Source organism: Girardinichthys multiradiatus, chromosome 21, assembly GCF_021462225.1.
Source record: "Girardinichthys multiradiatus isolate DD_20200921_A chromosome 21, DD_fGirMul_XY1, whole genome shotgun sequence".
NCBI lineage: Eukaryota > Metazoa > Chordata > Actinopteri > Cyprinodontiformes > Goodeidae > Girardinichthys > Girardinichthys multiradiatus.
This window is the reverse complement of record NC_061813.1, coordinates 29,857,944-29,885,783: the sequence shown is the minus strand read 5'-3', so window position 1 is coordinate 29,885,783 and position 27,840 is coordinate 29,857,944. Positions and strand designations below refer to the sequence as shown.

The window sequence follows — 27,840 nt, the reverse complement described above, 5'->3', positions numbered from 1 at the left end:
CTGACTAAAAAAACATTAAATGGCAAGAAAATTTAAAACAATCAATCCCAGAAATTTAGGAGATTGTGTGTCTCTCTTAATAGATCAAACATGTGAAACCTTTTTACTTTTTGGATTAGCAATGTGTTGCTGATCGATTTGTAAAAAGTCTGACTGCATTGTTTCATTACATTATTCTGCGTGTACTTTACTGTAAGTATAAATTCAAAATTTCACAATAATTTGGTTTGCAATTTTGATATAGTAATAAACAAATACAAATCTTAGTGGCTCTCGGGTAATTTCAACTTGATTATTTTGGCCTGCATGTATTCATCAGTGATCTAGACCACTCCATTTTATTTCTGACTAGAAGGTGATCCTCCATCCAAGTCCCGTTTCCTGCAGCCTCTAAGAGGTTTTTCTCCGGGACTGTCCTCTATTTAGCTCCATCCATCTTCCCATCAACTCTGACCACATTGAAGACGAGCAACCCCACAGTATGATGCTGCCACCAGCTAGTTACACTTTGTGGATGGTGTTTTCAGGGTGAACTGCAGAGTTACTGTCTTGCCACACGTAACATTTTACCTGTAGGCCACAAAGTTCAACTTTAGTGTCTTCTGGCACCTTCATCCACGTTTACAGCATTGCCCACATGAGTCATGGTAAACTGGACTTCTAATTGGGTTTTATTGTGTCTTTTCTGGGCCGTGGCACCTAAAACATGGAACAACCTGCCTTTGCGCACTGAAGCAACACAGACTGACCGATCTGTTTTCAAGTGTGGGTCTCTGCAGCTCCTCCAGAGTTACCATGGGTCTCTGCAGCTCCTCCAGAGTTACCATGGGTCTCTTCCTGAGATTAAATATTTACCAATCAGGTGGCTTTTGAAAGCAGCTCATTGGTCTAGATTTTATTTGGGGGTTTTACTGTAAAGATGGCTGAATAAAATGCATGCCACGCTCTTCTGATTTTTGCAAAAAAAAAACAAACATATTTATTTCCTTCCAGTTATAGAAAGCGAACAAATTTGCGTTTGGTATTAAAAATAATCAGATAAGTAAAATCTCACATTATACTAATAATGATTTGTTATGAGTATTTTCCTTGTATTAACTTTCAGATATGTGATTAAGGTGCAGCCTTTATAAAAAGCGTTTTTTTAAAACTCTTTTTAACACTCATATTAACCTCAACATATTGCTTATTTTCGTGGTTCATATTAATTGTTTTTTAATAGCAGGACCTCTGCTTTTTCAATCATTTAATGGAAAAAAAATGAAGATTTGTGCTAGAAAACTCTGCTGGATTTTGTTTTGTCTTAAAACAACTGCTGATACATATCTTATTGACTTTAGATATAGAAAAAACAATTTATTTTTATGTGAATTTACAGATATTTCATTTAATTGTGTGATTGGGAGAAAAGAGGAATTTTTCTTTATATCCAATGAGCAAATTAAACTGGGCTCATTTCCTAACCAGGATCTGTGATAATGCTTTAAAATTTGGACACATTTTGTAGTAACAGTTGTAATAAGCATAGAGAAAAATAACATTTAAACAAAATATTGTCACCACATTTGTCCCCTTTTAACTATTACTCTAAAGACAAAGCTTTCTTTGTCATTTTTGTTGTGCAGCTGCAATTTTTATTTATGAAAGAGGTGCAAACATTTCTGAATATTTGAGCTTTCGCATTAAACAAGTCAATAGTAGTTTGAATGGAATATATATATTATACAGCATTAAAAGGGCATCAGATTCCACAGGGACACAACCTCAGAAAAAGCGACTCCACAAGAAACTCGTGTCAGAAATTTCATGTCAAACAATTGTTTATTACTAATTATGGTACAAATCAATGTGACAGACTTGAAGCTTGTTTTTAATAGTTTTTTTCCTCTTTTCTTTTGTTTTGTAAGAAATACACAAAGTGCTGCTCAAACCCGACCAAAACAGATATTGCTCTATAGATTAATTACAGTTTTCAGTCTGCTAAATGAAAACAAAGAAAAACAAAAACAACATCCAGAGGCTTCAGCTTTGGTTTCTAGTTCTTTGACTGCCAACAAAAGTTGCTTCTGTGTTCGTTTTGAAGGTGATAGGCAAATAAATCTGGAATTGAATAAAGAACAACACTGCTGCCATTATTTTTTCTTCCTTCACACATGTCTACAAGCTGTGAAAATTAAAACACAGAGTGAGAAACTATTGAGAATCATATAAAACAAATACGGCTTGGTCAGAAATCAGAATAACACAGAGTGATGCGTCCACGACAGAAGGCTTTTCCTCCACTTCAGCAGTGAACATGGACACAATGCACCAGTACTGAGGTAAACCTTGGATGAACTTCTGTGTGTTTCCTTTCTGCTCATGTTTTTAAAGATTGTCAACATCTTGAATCTACATCTCTGTACAATGTGCATAACTATAGAGCTTTGGTCCAGCGATAGAAAGCCGAGCGAAGGCATAGCTCCTTTCTGTGTCTTCGTTTAAATTTATTTTGGTTTTGGTTACAGCTTTCTCTGTGTGTGTTTTTAAGCCTCAGAGCTGATCTACGTGTGTACTTTCCTCTGCAGACTTTACTCGGCACAGCTTCTGCCTGAAATTGTTTGTTTGCAATAAAAGCAGCAGAACAGATCTGTGGAGGTAAATGGATGTCTTTTTAAAAACACCGACACACAAACCATTTTCTATGACATTTTACGGGATACAGTGATTCTTCAGGCTGGCATGGAAAAAAGCAGAGATAACCGACACGGACGTGGAGGGATGTGCATCAAGCCGACACTTGATTCTGAATAAATCGCATCAAATTTCGCCTCACTTCAAATTAAGTTCACTTGCTCTGACATGTGACACTTATCCTCAACATTCACCTCGTTTCTGTTCCTGTGAGGGCAAAAACATCCGAAGGGAGTGACGGATCGAGACTTTGCCCGGAAGAGTGATATTTCTGACAAGAAAATGCAGTGCCCTGCAAAAGTATTAATACTCCTGGAACTTTTTCCCATTTTGCCAACTCACAACCATACAATTCTAAGCGCTTTACTGTAATTTTATGTGATAGACCAACCAAAAGTAAAGCATGATTACACACAATTCAAATTTTTTCACAAATGTAAATTCTGAAAAATCTGGTGTGCACATGTATTCAGCAACCATGTAACAAGACTACAGTTGAAGCCTACATACAAAACGATAATAAGCCCACCGTGAAAAGTGATGGTGGCAGCATCATCATGTGGGAATGCTATTCTTTAGGAGAGACAAGGAAGCTGGTGACAGTTGAAGGGATGTCGGATGGAGCCAAATCCAGGGCAATCCTGGAAGGAATCTTGCTAAAGGCTGCAGAAGATTAGAGCCTGGGCTGGAGGTTTATCTTCCTGCAGGAGTATGACCCTGAACATACAGCCAGAGCTACAACAGAGGGGTTTAGATCAAAGCTTATTTATGTGTTAGAATGACCTAGACCTGGGGTCTGCAACCTGAGGCCCCCGGTGCGATGGCTCTTTAGGTCTTCCGCAGGGGCTCCTAATAGCTTAGGCCAGTGATGTCATTGAACTAATGCTATTTGATTTATAAAATGACTAAATAAGGCTTTTATGTCCTATCTGCAAGGGAATAAGCAATGTTATAATGTATAATAGGCAGAAACCAATTTGTTTTTATTAACATTTTCAGCAATTTCAAGAAAATGTGGTCATTCATATGACATTTTTTCATTTTAAGTTGTAAGTCTTTTAAAAAACTTCATAAACGATCTTTTTTTTTTATTGGTCACGTAGGTTTTGTGGCAAAAAAGGCTTGTTGGATCATAAAAGTTGCAGAATCCTTGACGTAGATCTAACTGACAGTTTTTGGCAGGACTTGATAGTTGATGTACAAAGATGATCTCCATCCAATCTGACTGAAGGCTGAGCTGTTAGGCAATAAACAATGGGCCTAAAACTGCAACCTTTAGATGTGTAAAGCCCACAGACACTTACTCAGAAAGACTTGCAGAAGTTACTGCAGAGAAACGGTGGTTTAAATCTGGGAGCTGAAAACATATGCATGCCACACTTTTCAGATTTTTATTTGTAAAAAAAACCTTTGAAAGCCATGCGTCATTTTCCATCCTCTTCAGGATTATGCACTGCGGCCAACACAGTGCAGGACTACAATACACTGAATTCAGAGTCTGCTACATGACAAAATGTGGAAAAAGTTCAAGGAGTAGTAAGACTTTTGCACGGCGATGTAACGCGCAACACAAAAACTGGGTGAATTAAGAGACATATTCAGGGATTCAAATAATTCCAGAAAACATAATTCTGATCTTGAAAAAAATTTAAATAATAGTAGAAATACAAGCTAATGAGGACATTTTCAAAAAGAACTTCTAAGAAACTGAAATAAAGCTTCATTTAACAGAAGCGACCTTCAGTCAGCTGAAAGAAATTCAGAATATGAAAGAAACAAAAAGCCATTTTGTTTTGCAGAAAAGCAGTTTTTGTGAGATATTCAAGCAAATAAAAACACAACAAAAACGACTCAGTGGTTCAACTTCAACCTTGCACATTTACACAACGTTAGGGTGTATTTAAACGGCTCAGCATGTTCACTTTCAGGAAAAATACAGATTAATGTTTTAATTTTAAGATGTCAGGTGAAATCTGTGGTCTGATTAAAACATGCAGAGGCAAATTTACCAAAAAGAAACTTTTTTTTTTTTTTTTTTAACAAGCTGTTATGATAAGAAATTACAGAAGACACAGTTGAGGCTGTTTGACATGATTTCTTTTTCCCAACACAGAGTAAAACACTTTAGAAAAAGGAGGCAGAAAGCCACGTGATTATAAAGAAATGAAAAGGAAAGATCTCCCCCAGTCCTTGAGCTGAAGTTTGTGTGTTCTTTGGCTATCAGGCTTTGGCAACAGAAACAAAGCTGCAGTACGACTCGACACTGAAACCCCTCGCTATCATCACCACCGTCATATTAAAAGTCCTCCGTCTCTTCTCCTTCTTCTGTAACAATCTCATCCAATTATCAATAAATACCTGTAAAAGTTGTACAAAGTTACACTGTGACTGAAAATATTTATACATGAAACACAACTGGAGGCAAACAACATTATAATGCAACAGCAAAGGTTCATTTTTTTTTGTCCCAAAACTTTGTCAGTGATTTAATCTGAAGACATTTTCTTCCTCTTTTTCTTTTTTTTTTTTTTTTAGTTTTTTAAATATTTACATTCAAACAATGAAGAACAAAAATTGAGGACAAAGATAAGATGTGGACTCACACTCACACATATAGCTTAGATTTTGCCAGTACAAATGTAAAAATTTAGAACACATTTACATTACAAAATTATTCTTAGCAGTTAGATGCAACAGACTTTGGTAGATAGTGTTTGGATTTGGTTTCTCTTTACTAAATCCCTCCTCGTGGGGAACCAGAATTAGGGAGACAGTTCTGGATCTAAAACTCTTTAAAACAGCACACCGTAATGCTTTTTTAATTTTATTATTTTTTTTTTACATAATTCTCACATATTAATCTCTTTTTCATGTTTTTGGTTTTCGCAGAGGTCATTTACAGAACTGTGGTGATCACACTGACAACACAAAGTTTTTATCCATCGCGACGACTCGCCAACATTTTTCAGTCCTCATCCACTTTATTTCTCCTGGTAACGGCTGCCAATTTTACGCTACTGAGAGAGCTCGTTCACTTGGGGAGCTCCTCCAGAGAGTCGGTGAGAGGGTCCATTGGCGCGGCCATGCCGAGGTCGGGCTGTTTCAAGCGCTTTATTGTGTTTTTCAGGGCTTGCCTCTTGTTGCAGAACCACACGCGCACCACCTCCCTGTCATAGTTCAGTTTCTCGGCTATCTCCGTCATTTCCTGTCCGGAGGGGTGCGTGTTCTTCTCAAAGTGGCTGTTGAGGATCTCCAGCGCCTGTGGGGTGAAAGAGGTCCGCCGCTTGCGTTTTTTCGAGGGTTCGCTCCCAATAAACTCAGTCAGGTTCTGCATGCCGGATCGGTGGCGGGCTTCAGCCTCGGCCATCCAGCGCTCCAGAACAGGCTTAATCTTCTGGGCGCTTTTAGGGGTGATGTCCAACTTCTCAAACCTGGCAGGATATAAAAGGCCAGGGTTCAGTTTGCCTGTCAGACTGCTACCTATAGTGCTCTCTTGGGCTTCCTGTGGTAGGAAAAAGTGGCTTCTCAGGATGGTGTGTCTGGGGAGAATTGAGAAAAAAGAATCTTACTCAGGTGCCCTGCCAGAAGAAGGGATAAGTCGCCTGCCTTTTAGTCTCCTCAATCAGAATACCACAGGGACTGAAACCAGGGTTCCTACACAGTTCTGTATAGAAATTACATTCTAGACCCAACATTTAGAGAGTTCTCAGTCCTTTTTAGCAAATATAAATGTTTACTATTATGGAACCTGAAGAAAACCACAGACTGGATGGATGGATGGATGGATGGATGGATGGATGGATGGATGGATGGTTGTTTGGATCTTTTAAACAATAGAACTACAAATATTTTTTTTCCACATTCAATTTTTCCATACTTATCCTGACCTGAAAAATACTTAAATTCCAGACTGCGTAGGAACCCTGTGAGATAAACATCTAGGTGTTCATCTGTGTCCTGCACCTGGAAACCCCTCAGCTGCAGCAGCTGGAGGTGCCGCTGTGTTTACAACTGGGTTTAACTGTCTGGCTACAGCTGTGCAGCTTTGTCCCAAATTGGCAATAGTGGAACAAGGAGATACTGCACATGGCTAAAAATCAGATGCAGCTAATGCACAAAAAGCATGCCAAAAAAGTCCAACAGTTTTAAAGACTCTTCTGAGACATCAACAGCAAAACAAAGCAGGAATGACCACAAATATCTCCATTCTAATCCCCAGATTAGAACCAACATATCTTCTTCTGCATGCAGTTTGATGTGGCATCATCATTCATTTACAAAAATACATTTTTAATTAAAACATAGATGTAATGCATAGTTTAAACTATCTATGTGCCAATAGGCTCTCAGTTTATATTTCATAAGAACATTTTTACAGGCTGCTTGTGGAGCGATATTAGTAACAAATCAAAGCCTATGGCAGCTCAGGGACTGTCAGGTGCATTTTTCAATTCATAGGTTCCTCTGTTACCTGTAACGCTTTTTTTATGATTATTTGGAAGAAGATTCGCTTATTAGGTAATATGCAAAATTATAGGGAGGGCGAAAAAAGGACCTGTTGAATATTTTGTAATTATGTTTAGAGGTCAAATACACCAAGTCATTTCTGAAAAAATATTTTTTTTTTAGCCTATTTTATGCTGGAATCTTCAGAACTTGCTGACTGGTTGTATTTTATTTGATGTAAACCGACTTTTTTTGCACACTTTTCTTTTCTATTTATAGTACCTTACAAAAATATTCTTCACCCTTAAACTTTTTCCGCTTTTGTTATGTTATAGAAGAAATCTGGAAAGTGTGGCATGCATGATGAGGCATGGTGACGGGAGGATCATGCTGTGGGGACGCTTTTTTTCAGCAAGGACAGAGAAGCTGGCTGGAAAACTGGATCATGCGATTGTTCAGAGACAGTTTTCTGACCAGCTTCCCTAGTTGGAAAATCTGGATCCCTGCAGCATGATGCAGCCTCAGTCATGTTTGTACAGAGGGCTGCACGGTGGCGCAGTTGGTACCACTGGTGCCTTGCAGCAAGAAGGTCATGGGTTTGATTCCTGGCCAGGGGTCTTTTCTGTATGGAGTTTGCATGTTCTCCCCGTGCATGCATGGGTTCTTACCGGGTACTCCGACTTCCTCCCACAGTCCAAAGACATGCCTGTTAGGTTAATTGATCTCTCTAAATTGCCCTTAGGTGTATGAATGAGTGTGTGCGTGGTTGTTCTTGTGTTGCCCTGCGATGGACTGGCGACCTGTCCAGGGTGTACCCCGCCTCTTGCCCATAGACTGCTGGAGATAGGCACCAGCCTCCCTGCGACCCACTATGGAATAAGCGGTAGAAAATGACTGATATGTACTGATGCTCTCACGGAACCAAAAGTGGAAGAAAATAGCGAAATGAACAATCCCAACCCAAATTATGGGGTTGTACAGTCCGGTGATGAATATCAAGGATGCTGAAGACACCAGGTCAAACTCAGAGGTCTTTTTAGCAAAATAAAATCTTTGACTCATTACTGAACGTTGGCTGATAACAGTATGGGATTGCTCTTATAAAATAACTCCCGCAGACCACTGGGACTATGCTTTTAGTAAAGTGGCTCTAATAGAAACAGCAGAAAGCCACACTGAAACTGTGCTCTCTCAGGAACAAACACAGTAAAAAAGCCTTCTTTAATGGTGAGGTGAGCTGAGGGCGAGACGTCCATGCATGCATGAATTTCCTCTGTTTCTACACCTCATCGGTGCATTCCTCGTCGTTGACAGGAGGTATTATTTATAACCCCATCTCCCCATCCTAAACAGTGGAAAGAGGAGGGCTCCATACTAAGGGAATACATTAGCAAATATGAGGAGTCACTGGAGACAGGACATTTCATGGATCAACAGGAACCGCAGATACTAAAATGGGTTGAGAGCTGCTCAGCTGGGGTGCATCAGGATGGGAGGGGTGTCGGGGCTGGGTCTCTTTTAGTCTCCTTAAAGGAGTTATATGTGCAGCTGAATGTTTGGTGTTTAAACAACCAGCAACACTCTAGCTAAAGCTAACTGACATCAGTATAAATATTTATTATTGTTCCTGTTGTTTGTGAATATTTGGAGTGTGGATAATTATATTATGAAGCCATATTCTAATGATTAAATGGCTGAAAATCATTTTCTTGTACAATCCAGACACCAGCCTTAAAAAAGCTCTTCATTAAACTAAAGATACAGAGAGAAAACATCTCTGGTTTCGTCATGTTGTGATGATCCTGATCTGCTGCTTTTCATTTAATCTGTAACACTGACTGCATCTGAGAAATGGAGGTCTGTTTAGCAAATGAATAAAAAAAGGCCTGTTTTAGTTTAGATGATTAGATTTTTCCTTCCCTTTTTACTCAGAAACATGTTCTAAACATCAGTACACAGTATTGACTCAAGTTTCAGCGGTCATCCATGCAGCTTAACACAAACCAAAGATGGAGGAGGTCTTTTCCTCCCCAGTTCAGTAATAACGAGTTTTCATCCTTAAAGAAAAGCGTTTGTGGAGCGAGGTGTCGTATCAAGTCAGGGACAACCTTTTACAACCCGCCCGAGTTTAACTGTTAAAATAAAAATAAAAAATATAAACTAATATAAACTAGTTGAGATCTGCTGGATAATGCAAAGCTTGATTCAGTAGATTTAACTTTGTGATTTTTGTATTAAAGCAACACTGTTATGTTATATTTTATTTGGATTATTGGATCTGGATCTGCTTCCTCATGTCTTTCTCTCATATTTTAGGCATACTACAAACCTTTTATTTTATTGTATTATTGATAGTTGTGGTCAAACATTTACATACTCAGCCTTGCCAAGAATGCCATATTAAATTGTGGCTTTTAATGATTTATTTGAACTTTTTTTTTTCCAATGTAGAATGATTACAAAACAAATAAAAGCGTGGAAGATTTGTAAACAACAATTGGGCGCACAAGTCTGAATTTATTAGGAATTTCTCCATACAATCTAAAATATATAAATATATTACATCCAACCCTGCTGGTATTTAAATAAATGTACCAGAGGAAGAATCCAGACCCTCTTTGTAGCCATCAACAAAGTCCTGGCATGATTCTGTCTGGACATTTGATCACTTTATTTAAACCGGTTCTGTTATGACCCAAAGTGCCATGACATTTATGACAATGATAAATGCTTGTAAACTTGTAACTGGAACTGTAAGTTCACCCCTCTCACTTCATCTGAGTCTAATCTGCAAAAGTGTTACAAAGAAAGTTATTTACTAATGCAGTTGTTCTCAAGGAGGATGGACGCCCCCTAGGGGTGGCGCAGAGCCAATGCAAGGGGGGCGGTATGAATAAATGACTCATTTTGAGAGGTGTTTCTTGAAAAATGTATTGAAAGCAATGTTGAATATTGTTGAAATAATTACACTGTAAATTTGATTTATTTAGTTTTTTTTTTAAAGGTTGTAGTTTATTTTATTGCAGCCTGTTATGTATTGCAGTTTACTTTTATTTGCTCATTTCTGTGAAGTCAAAAAACATTTTAGATGTTAAAAAGGAGCAAATCATTGGTTTGAGCAAACCCTCGTGTAATGCGTGCACCTGTTTAGAAAAACTAATAAAGAGCCCAGAAGCATGTTGAGCAATGAAAGCAGACAAGATGGAAGCATCTGTCAGTGTCTGTTGGCTGTCTGGGTTCAGAGCCAGAGGCCCAGAGCTACAGCGATGTCCCTCTCTTCAAACTTCATGTCTATGTTGATGTTAACTAAACTAAAGCATGTGAAGTTCCCCTACTTCTTAAAACATCAGGATGTCATGTCTAATGTCATAACAACTAAACAACTAAAAAATTGTCTTACTGGCATGCGTAACAGCCTGCAGAGTGCTTATTTTTGAAGCTAATGGCTCTTAATGTATGTTATAAATATTTGAATAATGTCTGGCTGTAAATATTTCATGTGTGATTTCTTTTACTTTAAACATTAGTCTGGACCTGATGCACTGTTTCACATTTTATTGGCTGCTTGATGTTGATGTGATGAAAGTTTTAAAGGTGCGTGACGACGCTGCGTCACCTAAACAGCACAGCTTGTCAGCAAAGCACATTAAAAACAGACAGGATCAGAATTACTGATTAGAAACAGCTATAAAAGACACTCTGCACATGTTTTCATTGCTAACTTTTAATATAAATATTAAATGTTCATTTTGCACTGTATAGAAAATTACTTTTCTATTGAGTTCCTAAGTTTTTCGAAGCCCTACGGCCCAATTATTCTGACCTGACAGGCAAATGTGGCTTATTTGGCTTCTTCATGCAAAACGTTAGTGAAGCAGAAAAACGGGACGAATGAAACACAGATTTTATCATTGCCTCATGAATATATAATGCCCCGTTTATGGCTAAACTGTACTCACAGAAGCAGTAAAATATGAGAATCTTATTAACAGATCGTTGCCGTCAAGCTCTCTCATGTTCAGGCAAAGGAAACAGCGATGTCCTTAGTAATTATTAAATGCTTTAAGTGCTTCTGGTAATACTTGTGTATGTATTTTGCACAAGTAACACCAGGCTGTCAGTGGGTGAGAGGGTACGGAGAGCAGGAAGGGTGAGTAAAGCCATGTCGGTCAATTATGTGTTTAAATATCTTAATAATGTCTTTTAGAGCATGGATTAAAGAGGCGAGAGCACCTGACAGCTCACTGACGCTGCGCTGCTACGTCTGCCTTCATTTGACAGAATCAGGACAGAAGAAGAAAACATAAAACCAAAGCTCTCTACATCATTTTTCCTGTCTTTTTTTGTTTGCTCTTACCTGCATATGGCAGACTGGCTGTACGCCGGGCCTTCAGCTGCGCTGAGTGCCTGGCCCACCTGGGTCTGCGTCAGGCCCAGGGACAGCCGGCGGATCTTGAATGCTTTGGCGAACTCGCGGATTTCCTCCAGGTTGACCCCGTCCACCTCACTGGGGGCAGTCTGTGGGTCTACAACACAAACACACGCATCTCATTTTATTAGCCCTCTGCTCCTCCGTCGCTTATCTTATTTTCCAGAGTGAATGAGGCGAACGTGCAGCTGTGTGAGATCATGATGGTCTCTAAACAACCTTAAAAAATAGTCCAGCTCTGGGTCAGACCTTGTTATTTCTCTTTGCTGTGAAGCTCACACATCTGAAAGATGTTATGAAAAATGAATTTATGTGAGGCGTGAATACAGGCTTTCATAGCTTGGCTTCAAAGTGTTAATCTTACAGTATAGCAGAGCATATGGATAAAAACTGTTTTTATTCTCTTCAATAGAAAGAATGTTCACAGCTTTAGATTTCTGTATGAATACGTGTTGATTCTGAAGGTAATTCTCTGAGATGCACACTAAAGAAAATGTAAAGATGTTGTTGCCTTAGTATAACCTTACGTTAAGTCAGTTCAAAGCAGCTCAAACAAATACTAGCTTTTTGAGAAAAAAGAGAAATACATCAAGGAAAGAAATGCATGTCTTTAGACTTTCACTGAAGCGTTTTTAAATAATTTCCCTGCTAATAAAAAGTGATTTCACATTGTACATCAATGTCAGGTGCCCTGGCATCCTGCTTACCATTGCGAAGTTTGTGCCCTTGAATAATTCATCCTGGTCATTATCAATAAATTATTAACGGACTCCTCCAAGCGTATTTAAGCAAAAATCTATGAGGCTGCCATCTCGTTGTGCCTCATAAGTGACGTGCAGCATATGCAATGCAGCTCCAGACCTGTGAACGCCGTGAGGATGAGAGCACTCGCGGTTTCTTCAGGTCCCATCTTCTCTACTGTGATGAGCATTTCTTCATCATTCCCAGTGGAGGCTATTTACTTAGTAGATTGAAAGACTAATGGAAGTCGTTCTCCACTGGTCCAGGCGCTGGATCCACATTATCCGTTAGATATTAGGTCACGGCTCAAACACGACTTAGGATTTGAACCCAGCTCTTTTATACTGCAGTGATAAATCTTTGACTTCACAGAATAGTCCATAAAAGGTTTTTAAGTAAATCTTACAAAACAAAGAGAGAATAGAGACTATTTAAAAGAATAAGGCATGGGTTGACACGAGATTCTTGTGGTATGAAAATCTTGAGTGAAAGTACCCCTTTTATTTTACAACAAAAATTTAAAATAATTTCTTCAATACTAGGAAACAAATCAAAAAGAGATTTATCTTACCATATTACCAGTGCTGCTTATATAGAATAGTGTTTGTTACAGTTAGAATGTTTTCTAATATTGTTATTTTTATTTTTATTCATTCACACAAGCAAAATATAGCAAACACAATCATTAAAGGTCGTAGTAGTTTTCAAGTATAAGCAGAGTAAAAGAAGTAAAATAATCCGAGGTTTGCTGGCTGTGGTGGACATCTGACGATCCCCTGACCAATCAAAGTGCAGTAAATCAAACTCTGGGTTGGGATAAAAATACACTGCAGTCCCACACATATATAGATTTTGCGCACATGTAAAAAAAGCAATTGAAAACTTTTTCAAGATACAACTGACACATAAGCTACATTGTTTTATGTGGTGCAGAAGCACCAGATGGTCAGTTGATCCTGAAAGCAAAATCAAATGAAGTGGCCATGATATGGAAAAGCAACATACCCGGTCACTATGTTGCTGAACGCTGTGAATTCCACAATATTGGTCCCAGTATACACTCACTACACAAACTTCAAAGATGTGACAGGACTTCAAAACCCCCTGGTAAAGAAAACTTCAGGTATGCCTTTATCATTTGTTTCTAAAGGCATTTCTGACTCGACACATACAGCTACAGTCTTTGAAAAACTCACATCTTGCTCCTATTCACAAAGTTTTGAGGTTGAGCTGTTTCATGAAGCGCTAGGCAAACGTAAGCATGTTTATTTTCTGTTTTGACTCAACTTGTTAATAATTCAGCACCTAACATGTTAATCATGTGCAGATGAAGCCCAAAGGGATAGTTGTTTCTCGTCTTAATAAACGTAGTGCCTTGCTTTGAACCTTGTCCAATGTAATGACTAGTGTTTCTGTTGCTCTCTAAAAAAAAAAACTGGATTATTAGAGAACACCCAGATCTGGAAAAACAAGGAGGAAGCCAAAAACATTAAAATTGAGCGTACTACAAAGAGTGAATTTTCATCCAGGAATAGATACCAAATTTTAAAAAATGCCTTGATCAGGATCCCAAACCGATCTGGATATCCCTAGAGGGTAACAGTATGTAGGATCTAGACTTGAATCCCTGAATAATTTTATGATAATTCAACACTGAAAAGCTTTTGGTTTGGTGGCTGTTTAAGAGGCCAGTTGCCCCTGATGTTAACATGTAATATTAAGTTTAGCTTTGGTGTAACTGAGAAGGTGTTTTTATTCCCTAAATGATCTATATTTCATATATTTAAGTTTAGAAAAAAAGACAATGTGATGAAAGTGATTAATCAACATTGCTGGAGCTCACTTTTAGATCACTAAATGTGTATTCAGCATTTTTGACAACAAGACTAAACTAGATCCTGGTTAAAATGGGTTTCGGTTTCTGCTTTTCTTTATGCAGGGAAGTTATATCTGTGTATAAATTAGGTTAAATCTGTGTATAAAACAGTTAATAAAACCAGGAACAGGTAACATTTTCATGAAAAGCCAAGTGTAAAAACATCTTGTTTCTGATTTAGATATTTCTCACCTGGTTGTTAACAGGCATTCTCTGCTTTTCAGTTAGTTTCTTGAATGTTGTTTGTAGCAAGTGAACATGATGACATTTAATTTTCTCCAACTCTTGACAGTCAGAGGATTTTACTTTGCACATGTTTGCTGTAAATCCTACTGAGAGGAAGTGATGCGGCTCATACTCAGCATAAAGCAATAATCCTATTTACCTCACGCTCTGGCTGGCAAAGATTTGTGCAGGCCATAATAGTTTATAAAATGTTTTCCAAGGTACCAGTAAACATAAACACAATGTCCACAACAAGTTGATCAATGGCGAATTTTTCTTTCTTATTAAATTCAGTGGAACTATGGCGGCCTTTGAAATGAGTTTACATGAGGCTTAGGAGAATCGACTCTGACAAATAACATTTATCTGAATAAAACCGAGTTTTTAAAGGCAGTAGCTGCCTGCTGACAGCCTGAGTCCCAGTGATTTATAAGGCGCTGCCAAAGGCCAACGCACTAGGAGAATGAAACTTACGTTCATCATACATAACAAACGGCACTTTGGATAGTTTAATAAACCACAGAAATGACAGTCAACAGAAAAAAATAAAACAATATGTCAAAAGCTGTCCGCACAGAGTGTCTGCAAAGTCAGATCATCTCCATCTTGAGGGTTGACCCGGAGTACAAGCATTATTAATATATCCAATACAACTGAATTGAAATATAATTTTTTGTATTTCAAAATGCCGCATAATTTTGTTTACAAGCCTCATCAGTTTTTAAATGAGCTCTTATTTTATGTTTTTTATATTTAAATTTTTGTCAGAGCAACAAAGTCCTGTCCGTGTCTTACCGTGTTGGTAATTTTAAATCATGGACAGACCAATAACACTCATGAAGATTTAGTTGACTTCATTTAAAATAAACGGATTCCATTTCAAAAGGACATTTTTTATCTAGATAGTTTTCAAGAAAAGCGTTAAATTGAGTTAAGCAGATTAAAAATATAAACATGCTAAGGTTTAAAGCAGAAAGTGCATGAATCTTTAAAAGGAACTGCAAATAGCTGCTTCTGCCATCTAGTGTTCAAGTAGGAGAGGGCAGGATTTGAAATTTTGTGCTCATAATGCAGCAACGAATAACTTTGGGATTAGTAAACTAAAATATGGTTGGGAAAAAAATATTTCACGTCAGATTAATTTTGTCTTCATGTTTCCACTACTCTGACCTAAGGCTAACTTTAAAAAGGGGTTACAGGGGCATGACCCCTGCCCCCTCCTCAAATTGTTTTTTTAATCAAGAGCTGTTTGGCAAGGACGATATTTCATACATTTCAACCTCATACCAGGAGAGATGTTTAATTAGTTGGATTTTTGTGCACTCAACCGATGTCCTTAAACCTTAAACTTGTCATGTCCTTGCTATGTTTTGCAACAGGTAAAAAATATTGTTTATCCAGTTTTTAAATATAAGAAATCAAACTTCTAATAAAGCACTTTCCTTGACAAGTTATAATTCCAAACTTGTTTTGCTGCTGTCCTGTGAAGAGGACTCATTGCTTTACAGGTTCTGATGCCTGTAGACTGACCATTCTTATGTAAAACTTAGGATTGTAACTAATGTATATTTTAAGATAATATAAAATGTTCTTAACAAAAATAATTTTAAATGACAAATTTTTACATTATGGGTTTATAAACAAGCATTTTTTCTTCATTTTTTTAATAGGATGACTGTAATGATAATCTTCATTTTTCTTTCTGTCAGCAAATTACTTTAAAAGAGAACAATAGATTAATCCTGGGAACAAGTATTGCTTGTGCAGCCAAAGCCTGATTTCTTGTTACTCTGTGACATTGAGAGTCATTGTGAGCTAGCAACTACTAAAAGACAACACACTACAGTGTTTCACAGGCTGGCATGTTACTGCACAATGATAAAACACACAAGCTGTGGTTTATTTTTTTGGTCATTCTCCCATATAGATACCAGCTGCTTACAAAAGCAACACGTGTACATTAATTCACAGATTAAAAAAAATAAACCAGACCAAAGTGCATAAAACTCAGAGACGGAAGCTGGCTAATCATTTCTGAAGCTTCCACAGTTGATTCATCAGATGTTTAATAGACATTCTTAGAGGTACTTTTAGTGCAACATACCAAAAAACATTAACCTGTAGGGTAATGTATTGGATAAAATAAATACTGTGTCAAATTGGTTTACCATACAATGCTTTGCTAAATTATTTAAAGCTCTTGAATTTTTTCAGAGAAGATGACCAGCTGCTCCTGTCGCAGGTTGTATTTCTTGAGATGTTGCAGGCAGTACAGTCTTTACTGGGTCTTCTCCTGCACAGTGTCTAAGTGTGAGGACCATCTCAGGTCCTGAAAAAGGGTGGCTCCTAGGAACCGGAAATTATCCACAGTAGACACAATGTTGTTGAGGATGGTGAGGGGAGACAATGTAGGGGATCTTCTCTGGAAGTCCACAGTCAACCAGCCGATCCACCTTTTGTCTGTATGCAGACTCATCACAGTCCTGGATCAGACCAATAACAGTGGTGTAATATGCAAACTTCAGGAGTTTTACTGACGGGTCCGCTGAGGTGCAGTCATTTGTGTAGAGGGAGAAGAGGCGTGGGGAGAGAACACGTCCCTGGGAGGTGCCGGTACTGATGGTTTTTGTGTGGGAGAAGATGCTTCCCAGCCTCACCCACTGCTGCCAGTCAGTCAGGAAGCTGGTTATCCACTGACAGTTAGAGGCTGGCACTGTGAGCTGGCTGAGCTTCTGGTGGAGAATATCTGGGTTGATGTTGTTGAAAGCCGAGCTGATGTCCACAGACAGAACCCTGCTGTATGTCCCTGGTTGGTCGAGGTGCTGCAGGATGAAGGTTGACTCCATCATCTGCCGACCTGTTTTGCTCAGTAAGCAAACTGCAAGGGGTCCAGCAGGGGGCCTGTTATATCCTTCAGATGCTTCAGCGTCAGGTACTCAAATGATTTCATAACACAGTAATCAGAGCAACAGGTCTGTAGTCCTTTAATCCTGTGACGGTGTGTTTCTTGGTACGGGACCCGAAAAATGTTGGAGCGTTTGAAGCATGAAAGAACCACGCACACTTCCAGGGACATGTTGAGGATCTGAGTGAAGATGGAGCCAGTTGTTAAGTGCAGACCCTCGGTTAGGTCCAGGAGCTTCCCTGGTCTTCTGATGCTCACACAACCTGTTTACATCTTCCTCAGTGATCTCAAGTCCAGGCAGGGTGTCTGAGGAGAGGAGGGTGTTTGGTGAATGGGGAGCTTCATGTGGATGAGTTGGTGTAAGAAGCTTATTCAGGTCAGTGGCTGAAGCTTCAAAAACACTTTAATCTGTGCAGTCAAAGCAGGTCTGTAACATCTGCTTTGACTGCTCCGTCCACAGTTCGAACTTCAGGCTTATAGATTTTTTATTTCTGCCTGTAGGCTGGAATGAGATGAGGCAGACAGGCCCTGATGACAGCCTGATACGCAAATTTTAAAGATGTGATTGGAGGGGTTTGCGATGTTAAATTCCCCCAAGAACAATAATGAGAAAGTCTAGGTGTTTTCTCCACGTCTGTTATTGGTCCAGCGAGCTGTTTTTTTAAGCTTCTGATGTGCAGGCTTGTGGTAGGATGTGAACACCAACCAGAACTAACCAGGAGAATTCCCTCAGTGATTGAAAAGGCTTATCATTTAAAAAATGACTCCAGGTCAGGACTACATGTCTTCTGTAATGTTGTGACATCAGTACACCAGCCTTTGTTTATATAAAAGCAGAACCCACCTTCATTCTTCTTCCCGAACAGCTTCGTGCTGCAGTCTGCTCAAAACAGCTGGAGGCCCAGCATCAGCAATGCACTGTTTACCGAACCCGTTGTCGGTGAAACAGAAGATGGCAGAATCCCAAAAGACTGAGTTTTCTGAGTTTAGAAACAGCAGTTCGTTCATTTTGTCAGCCAGGGAGTGGCCAGATGGATTGAGGGCGAGGCTATGCAGAGTCCCTGTTGCTGAAGCTTCACAAACGCGCCAGCCCTTTTACCTCACCTGCATCTCCGGTAAATCCAATAAAGAGCTGCTGTGCCTCAAACCAAGATCTCAGGGAAGTTGGGGTCGATGAAAAATGGAGAACAAATGCCTAGAGAGGACTGATGTATAGGAGTTCCTCTACAGTGAAAGTAACCACAGAATGGTGGCAACAAAAATATGCAAAGTACAAAAGAGCAAAGTACAAAGGCTACCATCTGTGGTGCCATCTTGGATATTACCAAATATAATAATAATATATTATTGAGATTTATGTGACATTTCATGTGATAGAATGCACAGATAAATCTTTTTTTTTACAAATAAAAATCTGGAATCTTTGAAGTATATTCAGCCCCCTATACCTTCACAGCTGTAAATAAAATCCATTGCAACTGATTGTCTTCAGAAGTCACTGAGCCTGCTTTATTATTAGATTATTACTAGTCATGTTCTCCACGAATCTGTCCTCTATGGAAGGTTGGCAAGAAAAAGCCATTGTTGAAAGAAAGCTATACGACTACCAGTTTGCTCTGGGATTCTTAGGACACAGCAAATATGTGGAAGAAGGTGCTCTGATCAGATGAGACCAGAATTAAACTCTTTGGCCTACATGCAAAATGGTGTGTGTAGAGAAAGTGCAACACTGCACATCACCTTGAACTCACCATGAAACATGGTGGTTGTAGCATCATGCTACAGGGATGCTTTTGTCACAATATTGTAGAATGGCCTAGTCAAAGTTCAGACCTTAATCCAGTTAAGAATCTGTGGCAAGACCTAAAAGTTGATGTTCACACATGCTCCCTATCCAGTCTGACTAACAATGAGCTTGAGTAATTACAGCAAAGGTTGTTTCCGCAAAGTATTGATTCTAGGGGGCTGGAAAAAATGCACTACACATTTTTCAAATTTGTATTTTTCAAAGCTTTATTGTAACTTTACAATTATAACAATCTTATGTTGTTATGTCACATAAAATGCCTATACAATGTATTGAAGTTTGTGGCTATAATTTTGCCAAACCAGGAAAAGGTTTAAGGGGTTTATATACTTCTGCAAGGAAAATTTAATAAGTACATGTACTTATGGTGAGCTGATGCTACATTGTAGGTTCAGTATAAATATTCTTGTGCCTTTTTGAACACTTACTGCTGACCAGCTGCCCCACGCTGAGCGCCGAGGAAGATGAGGAGGTGGAGGTGGAGGAGGAGGAGGAGGCCTGGTGTAGAGGACTCTGTCTGTGGGGCATGTGGAGCAGGTTGGCTTGAGACGATGCAGGGCCTGTCTGACCCTGCTGAGCCTGAGGCAGCTGGACACACAAACACAACATGGCACTCACATGATGTATCGACAGCTCGGTGCAGAAAACCATTACTTCTGCTGAATATCATCATGATAATTATAATAATTAGCAATAATAATGGGATGCAATGTAAAATTTAATTAACCAATCAAAGGCTGCTAAATTAGCCACTTAGATGCTGAAAATAATGATTGGTACCCTGTACTTGATCATGATGTGATGAATGTAGTTCCACTAGGTTATTGCTGTGAGTATTTCTGTCTGTGTATGTTTTGTAATCACTTTTCTAGTAAAAGAAAAAAAAAAGAAGCTTTTGACAATTAGTCTTGTTTTTTTATTGTCATCAGGCAAATGGGATGCCTGTAACGGGAGCCTGAATGTGGGTGGAGAACATCAGGACGCCGCAGTCCTCATATCAAACATAATTCATGATATGCCAGCTATGTGCACTGATGGCAAAAACTGATGTATTTTCATGTTTTATGCACATTTGGGTTGCTTTTACAAGATCAAGATGGTATGTCTTCACTTTAAAAGCACAACAAGCTGTCTGAGCCATAAACTGGGCTGGTTTTTCTTCTCCTCTTTTGCCATTAATTATTTTCTCTGTGGCATGTGTTTGTTTGGATGGTGGTGGCGGTGGAGGGGTGTCAACAGCGATGCAAACACTGTCAGGACTGTTGACAGCCTCGGAGAATTATCTAGCTTCACTGGAAATATTCTAGACTGTAGGCTCTGACAACCGTAAATTATGCCCGCGGAACAATGTGTACACGCCGGCTTTGAAGTATAGACACGAGCATAAACATTATTACAAATGCATTAATTCATTCAAGAGTATGATCTGCTGTTTCGGGTTGCCACAATTAGGTGTCCATCTTCAGAAAGAGTTCGTCCAATCTGCACTGCAGAGGCCTTCAATGTGAACCTTTACCATGTAATTCTGCTCTGACATCTTCATTATCAAGTCAATAACATTTCCAGCTGGCGTGCATCTTATGCACCATATAGATTGAAAAGTTGAGAGGACAAGGTCTTCAAAACACAAAACTGCAAGTGCTTTATGCAGCCTCCATAAAACAATACAAAAGAGTTGTTCTGGTCTAAGAGGACAAATCATGAGGCTGAAGAGTATTTCTGAGGGAGGAGAAGACAAGGAGGTGGTGAAACGAAAAGAGATGGAAAACAGAGGCAGGGGGGTTTGAGTTTTAACTGAGGTGATGAACAGTGTTTTTTGCATGATAGTTTGTTTTTGGGGAAGTTTCTGCAGGGTTTTCTAAGTTTCAGTGAGACTCCACAAATATTTCACTGACAAATATGCACAGACACAAGTGAAAAATTGAAAGCAAACTTATTTTGTACCAAAAGCTGCATTTTATGGGTGAAATGATGCAAATTAGTGTTTTTTGGGAATACAGTGCCCTGCAAGTGTTAATACCCCTTGTACATTTCCACATATCACATCAAAACCAGATTTCAACGTCAAAGTATCTTTTTGAATTTAAAGTGATAGACCAGGACAAAGTATCACATAATGGTTTTAAAACTGTTTATAAATAGAAGTCACCTTTAAATCTATTTCAACCGACTGCCTTCAGATGTCACCAAATTTGTATTTCAAATTCAGCTTCCCTATGATTTTACAACGTAGCTTAAGGACTGCACCTTAAAACTGAAATATGTTTATGTGGTCTTCCAAACATGACTTTTTAAACAGTAAAAACAGTGACAGTAAGAGACTGTACTGGTTGCAGCTTCCTGTGTGATGTCAGAGCTTCGGCGGAATTTTATTTTAATGAGATTTCCTAAATATGAGCTATTTAGTTGTGAATATTATATATATAAACTAGTTGATCTGTCATTTTTTAGGTGGGAAAAAAGACTACATTGTAAAATATTGATCTCGGAAAAATATAAATGGAAAAACAGACTTAATTAATCAGAGAAGCAGCCAAGAGGCTTGTGGTTACTCTGGAAGAGCTGCAAAGATCCACTGGTCAGCAACTATTACTCGTGCGCTCCACAAATCTGGCCATTACTGAGAAGCAGAAATAAGAAAGTAGTTGCTCAGGTCAGATGAGACCAAGAATTAATTTTTTGGACTATATATAAAATGCCATGTGCAGTGAAAGTTAACACTACACATTGCCCTGAACACACCATCCCCATGGTGAAGTACAAACAGGGCATAACAGAAGGAAAACATGTTAGAGGCTCCAAAAGACTTCAGAGTGGGGCAAATAATAACTTTCCTGCACGACAATGACCATAAATATACAACCAGAGCTTTTAGATCAAGGTATTTTTATTTGTTAGAATGGCATAGTCAAAGTCCAGACTTTAATCCAATTGTGAATCTGTTGTTTAACTTGAAAGCTCACTTATCCAATCTGACTGAACTTGAGTTATTTTGCAAAACAAAAATAAAATAAAATGAACCAAGATTTCTGGCCACACTTTTCAGATGGTTGTTGGCAAAAAAAAAAAAAATGAAAACCATGCATCATTGTCCTTGCACTTCACAGTAGTTGGTCTATCACATACACACTGAAGTCTGTGGTTCTAATGTGATAAAATATGGAAAAGTACAACAAGCACGAATATTTTTGCAGGGCACAGTGTTTTCAGCATCATGAATAAAAAAAATAACTCCACTAGGTGTTGCTCATTCCACAGTTTTAAAACCAGCCCTTGATCAGTTTTTGGAGTTTAGGACTGTAACTGGCTGCTCTACAGGTGAGCTGCCTTCACATGTGTGTTAGCGTGTTCTTACAGGAGCATATATGTTACCTGCTGTCCGGGCTTGATTGGTGACAGCGTGATTCCCTGGGTGTTGATGACAGGCAGGATCTGATTGCCGATCACCGTGGCGATGATCTGGCCTTGAGCGTTGGTCAGAAGCTGAGGAGTAATTGGCTGTACCTGCAGTGCTGGGTTGCCACCCCCTGATTGGCTGGAGGGCCCTGCAGAGTTGGGCATCAGTGGGATTGTTCCTATTATCTACAAAGGGGGGCAGAGCGGAGACAAAATCATCTGGGTGTTTTTAAAAAAGCAGAGAGAGCAAAGAGGGTAAACGCTACTAGAGGTATCAGTGAAAATGAAATTTGCTGATAGGAGTGAGTGAAATAAGGTGGACATTTGGAGCATTTAATGAGGCTAATCAGAGCGCATTGCTTTGGAGCTGTGGGATTTAGAGAGAGAAACATGCAGAAGTGTCCACTGATCATCTGTCACTGATGTGGTTTTACAGGCTGGAGCAAGTGAAGCCAAAGCAGACTGCTGGGAGCGCACAGCAAAGGTCAGCGCTGAATACCTGTGTGTGTGATGGTGCACACCACTGACTGTATTATCCATCTCCAGGCTGAGATCAGCACTGATGTGTGTGTGTGGGGGTGGGGTGGGGGGTGGGGGGGTTGCGCTTAAGTGTCTTTGTCTATTTCTGAAAAGAGGCTGCTGAGAAACACAGACCCCCTTTTTCGCCCAGGAACAAGTGCAAAGAATGAGTCAGAAAAGAAACAATAAGGGGGAGAGAAGAAGAGTGAGACAGGACTCTGTGTCTCTAATCCAACTCTCAGGGTCCCAGGGGTACTTCACCCCTCCCCCCTCAACCCTGTGCTCTCCTCTCCTCTCTTCAGTGGCTGTAATCAGGAAGGGCAGATCAAAGGGGGTGGCAGAGTGTCACTGCAACGTTTTAGCTCTCAGAGCTGCCAGAGTGTAGCCGAGAGTGGCGCTTTAGGGGGGACTTAGCACCTCTTCACTATGATGAAGGTTAATGTCATCTGGGGACTGGTTCTGGGCAGCGGCCGTCACCATGGCCCCCCTGCTGGCATCGCTCCTCCACCTTGCCTCATTACACCAGAGAGCAGCTCCACATGGATGAGGCACTGTCATTTTAGATTCTGTTGTTTGGAAACAAGGCAAAAGCTGCTTGTGCTAAAATTGCAAAGTCTTGGACTCATTCTCTTTATGTTTGTCTTTCAGTCCAAGGCTCTCCGCCACAGCCTAACAGCCCAAAGCAGCACACTGCGAATGGCCCACCTCCTCCTCTTCTCTCCCCCGTCTCTTTGACATAATAGGGAGAGATCTGTAAGAGAAAGGTGGGCCGATGATGTGTAATTCATCCCTGCCACGGCTCATTTGCTTATGTTGCTTCGCATAAGGGAACAGATAATTTATCTCTCTCTCTCTCTCTTTCTGCTCCGGCTTTACAAACCTCCTGTAATGCTCTCCTGCCACTTAGCATATTTTATTGCCCTGCCTGACGCCTGTGTCTCCGGAGTCCCACTGATCCCACTTTGCATGCCACCGTGGCACGGAACTTGTTCCGCTCAATTATTCATCATCATCGGACTAAGTGGTTGTTCTATAAGCATAATAAAAGAGCAGGCAACTGACAGCTCAATGCTCATCCCACCGTACCAAGGCCGCTACATCTGAATATCCATGCAGATGTTTTATGGCAGCGTCACACTCCTCCAGTTAAGGCGAACATTATTTTCAGACATTAAAGTGCCTGTGACATCGGATTTTTAGGATAAATCCAGTTACATTTATGGAAAGGAAACACTGATAAAATATTTCAAAAAGTAAATGCATGGCACTGAAATGAACAGTTGTTGAGATATATGGTCATTAATTTCACTAAAAAAAGCACTTCCAGACTACTCCTGCGATTTTGTTGCGCTCTTTTATGACATGAAAGGGGAAACCCAGCACGTTTACTGACAGCGGCTGCAATGGCTGACAAGGTGGCAGGTGGCAGAGCACAAGTTTTAGCCGCAGCTCCTTATATGTTGGAGCCGCTAACAACCGGAGACGAAACTGAGCAGCATGGAGTTGTAGCAGCAGACACATGGGATGATTCAAGATCTGAAGACACTACCTGCCAGGTGTGAATTATTTTTAACGTTATATTTGAATCTTTAGAGAAGCATTTATTTAGAAATATCATGTGCATGTGTAATTTACAGGGGTTTGACAATGAAACTAAAACACCTGTCATTTTAGTGTGGGAGGTTTCATGGCTAAATTGGACCAGCCTGGTAGCCAGTCTTCATTGATTCCACATTGCACCAGTAAGAGCAGAGTGTGAAGGTTCAATTAGCAGGGTAAGAGCACAGTTTTGCTCAAAATATTGAAATGCACACAACATTATGGGTGACATACCAGAGTTCAAAAGAGGACAAATTGTTGGTGCACGTCTTGCTGGCGCATCTGTGACCAAGACAGCAAGTCTTTGTGATGTATCAAGAGCCACGGTATCCAGGGTAATGTCAGCATACCACCAAGAAGGACGAACCACATCCAACAGGATTAACTGTGGAGGCAAGTGGACGTTGTCTGAAAGGGATGTTCGGGTGCTAACCCGGATTGTATCCAAAAAACATAAAACCACGGCTGCCCAAATCACGGCAGAATTAAATGTGCACCTCAACTCTCCTGTTTCCACCAGAACTGTCCGTCGGAAGCTCCACAGGGTCAATATACACGGCCGGGCTGCTATAGCCAAACCTTTGGTCACTCATGCCAATGCCAAACGTCTGTTTCAATGGTGCAAGGAGCACAAATCTTGGGCTGTGGACAATGTGAAACATGAATTGTTCTCTGATGAGTCCACCTTTACTGTTTTCCCCACATCCGGGAGAGTTACGGTGTGGAGAAGCCCCAAAGAAGGGTACCACCCAGACTGTTGCATGCCCAGAGTGAAGCATGGGGGTGGATCAGTGATGGTTTGGGCTGCCATAACATGGCATTCCCTTGACCCAATTCTTGTGCTAGATGGGCGCGTCACTGCCAAGGACTACCGAACCATTCTTGAGGACCATGTGCATCCAATGGTTCAAACATTGTATCCTGAAGGCGGTGCCGTGTATCAGGATGACAATGCACCAATACACACAGCAAGACTGGTGAAAGATTGGTTTGATGAACATGAAAGTGAAGTTGAACATCTCCCATGGCCTGCACAGTCACCAGATCTAAATATTATTGAGCCACTTTGGGGTGTTTTGGAGGAGCGAGTCAGGAAACGTTTTCCTCCACCAGTATCACGTAGTGACCTGGCCACTATCCTGCAAGAAGAATGGCTTAAAATCCCTCTGACCACTGTCCAGGACTTGTATATGTCATTCCCAAGACGAATTGATGCTGTATTGGCTGCAAAAGGAGGCCCTACACCATACTAATAAATTATTGTGGTCTAAAACCAGGTGTTTCAGTTTCATTGTCCAACCCCTGTATCTTATTAATAATAATATTTCAGATTTTTAATTATTAACAATAACTGCCAATATTTAAATGTACCTTTTTGATAAGGAAGTGTTTTTACCTGCTGAGCGTTGATCTGTTTAGCAACAGCAGCAACAACCTTTTATTTGGCAATCTTTTCACATCAGATGCTCTGAACTATGGAAGCAAATCGTTACCATATTTCAAATGAAAAAGCATTTTCAGAAATGCTTTTTCATTTTAAGAATGTGGCTGCATTGTTTGACTCATAAATGAAATTAGTAATCAATAATCCTATTTGCATTTTAATTTTCTTCTTCAAGACTGCTCATTCTTTCACTTAATTAAAATGAAAAAGAAAAAGACATTTGAGATTTATTTTTCAAAATGTACCCCAGCAAATAGATACCAAAATTCAATTTGAAATGTAAAATTTGAAAATGAAAAAGCATTTCCAGAAATGCTTTTTCATTTTAAGAATGTGGCTGCGTTATTTGACCCATAAATAAAATTAGTAATCAATCATCCTATTTGCATTTTCTTCTTCACGACTGCACATTTTATGCCATGATCAAAAAGAAAACAAAGCAGACATTGCTTTTTCGTTTTCTTGGTCTGCCCGCAAAGTACTGCCCAGAACTCGAAAACGAAAAAGCATTCCGAGCTGCGGGCGCAGAAGAGTGACGTCAGCAGCCGCTCTTCCTCAGTTCCGCCACAGCCTGCCACCGAAGCTGCCACAGCTTGCCGCACGGTGGCACGGGATTCCGCGTGGATGCCAGAAGGTGCCACACCGGCCGTAAAACTTGCCAATGCGGTTGCCGCTGTTTTTGTGGAAGCTGATGCTGATTATCGGCAAATGGGATGTCATTATTGTTATAGCCTGTTACCTTTAAATAATGATTTCATTATTGATTATTATTTAATAAACAGCTTTAGACCCATAACATAAGGTGATTGTATTTACTTGACATCGAAAATAAAAAGCACTATGTGTATGTGTGACGTGTTGAAAGGATGACGATTTATTGCACAAACAGCCGGTTTATTATAGAGCATGAGCGGCTATTCTGAATCGTCACTCACAGAAAAATATAAATAAATGCTTAAAAACACGCTGGATCTCCCAGGCCATAAGGCTGCCACAAGGATGCCACAGCCTGCCACCGGAACTACCAGTTCTGCCTGCCACTGCCACAAATTGAGCTCGACCCTGCTGCAATTCAATCAATTTCTCGGCACGTTTGCAATGTAATGCACTGCAGACGTGCACAGCGCCCCCTACCAAACAAGATGGGTAGCTCGGTCAGCAGGGAGCTGAGGAAGAGCGGCTGCTGACGTCACTCTTCTGCACCCGCAGCTCGGAATGCTTTTTCGTTTTCGAGTTCTGGGCAGTACTTTGCAGGCAGACCACGAAAACGAAAAAGCAAAGTCTGCTTTGTTTTCTTTTTGATTGTGGCATAAAATGTGCAGTCGTGAAGAAGAAAATGCAAATGCAAATAGGATGATTGATAACTAATTTCATTTATGAGTCAAACAATGCAGCCACATTCTTAAAATGAAAAAGCATTTCTGAAATGCTTTTTCATTTGAAATATGGTAACGATTTGCTTCCATACTGAACATGGTGGTTATAGCATCTGCTTTAACATACTCCTTCATCTGGTAGACATCCTGACCTCTGACATCATTTCTACTGCGAATTTGAAGGTTTCTTGTTTGAAGCAGTTTGCCAAAAACTACTCCGATTACAACTGGCTCTGCTTGGTGGGACTAGTCCATCTGTCCCTCATCAGTTTTCCAGTTCTGATCCCGGCAGCTCTTTTCCTCTTCGCTTCAGGAAATTAGTGCACACTAATGGCTGCTGTCGTAGTATTGCTGCCACTACCAGCAATGCACCGTCACCATACTAACGTTTTTATTAACGCTTC

General features: G+C 39.9%; 1 protein-coding gene across 7 annotated transcripts in view; it reads right to left on the bottom strand.

Annotated features, from left to right (window-relative positions):
* Positions 1–1,802: 1,802 nt before the first annotated feature.
* Positions 1,803–27,840, bottom strand: part of pou6f2 (POU class 6 homeobox 2) — a 128,044-nt gene continuing 102,006 nt past the window's right edge. For 6 of the 7 annotated variants that reach the window (XM_047349783.1, XM_047349785.1, XM_047349780.1 and 3 more), the window contains 4 exons: positions 22,475–22,684; positions 19,531–19,690; positions 11,477–11,645; positions 1,803–6,212 (listed from right to left, as the gene is read on the bottom strand). In XM_047349783.1, the coding sequence (XP_047205739.1) occupies positions 5,705–6,212; positions 11,477–11,645; positions 19,531–19,690; positions 22,475–22,684 (1,047 nt within the window). In that variant the 3' untranslated portion in view covers positions 1,803–5,704. The remainder of the gene's footprint in view (positions 6,213–11,476; positions 11,646–19,530; positions 19,691–22,474; positions 22,685–27,840) is intronic. The other variant, XM_047349784.1, reaches the window with a different exon arrangement.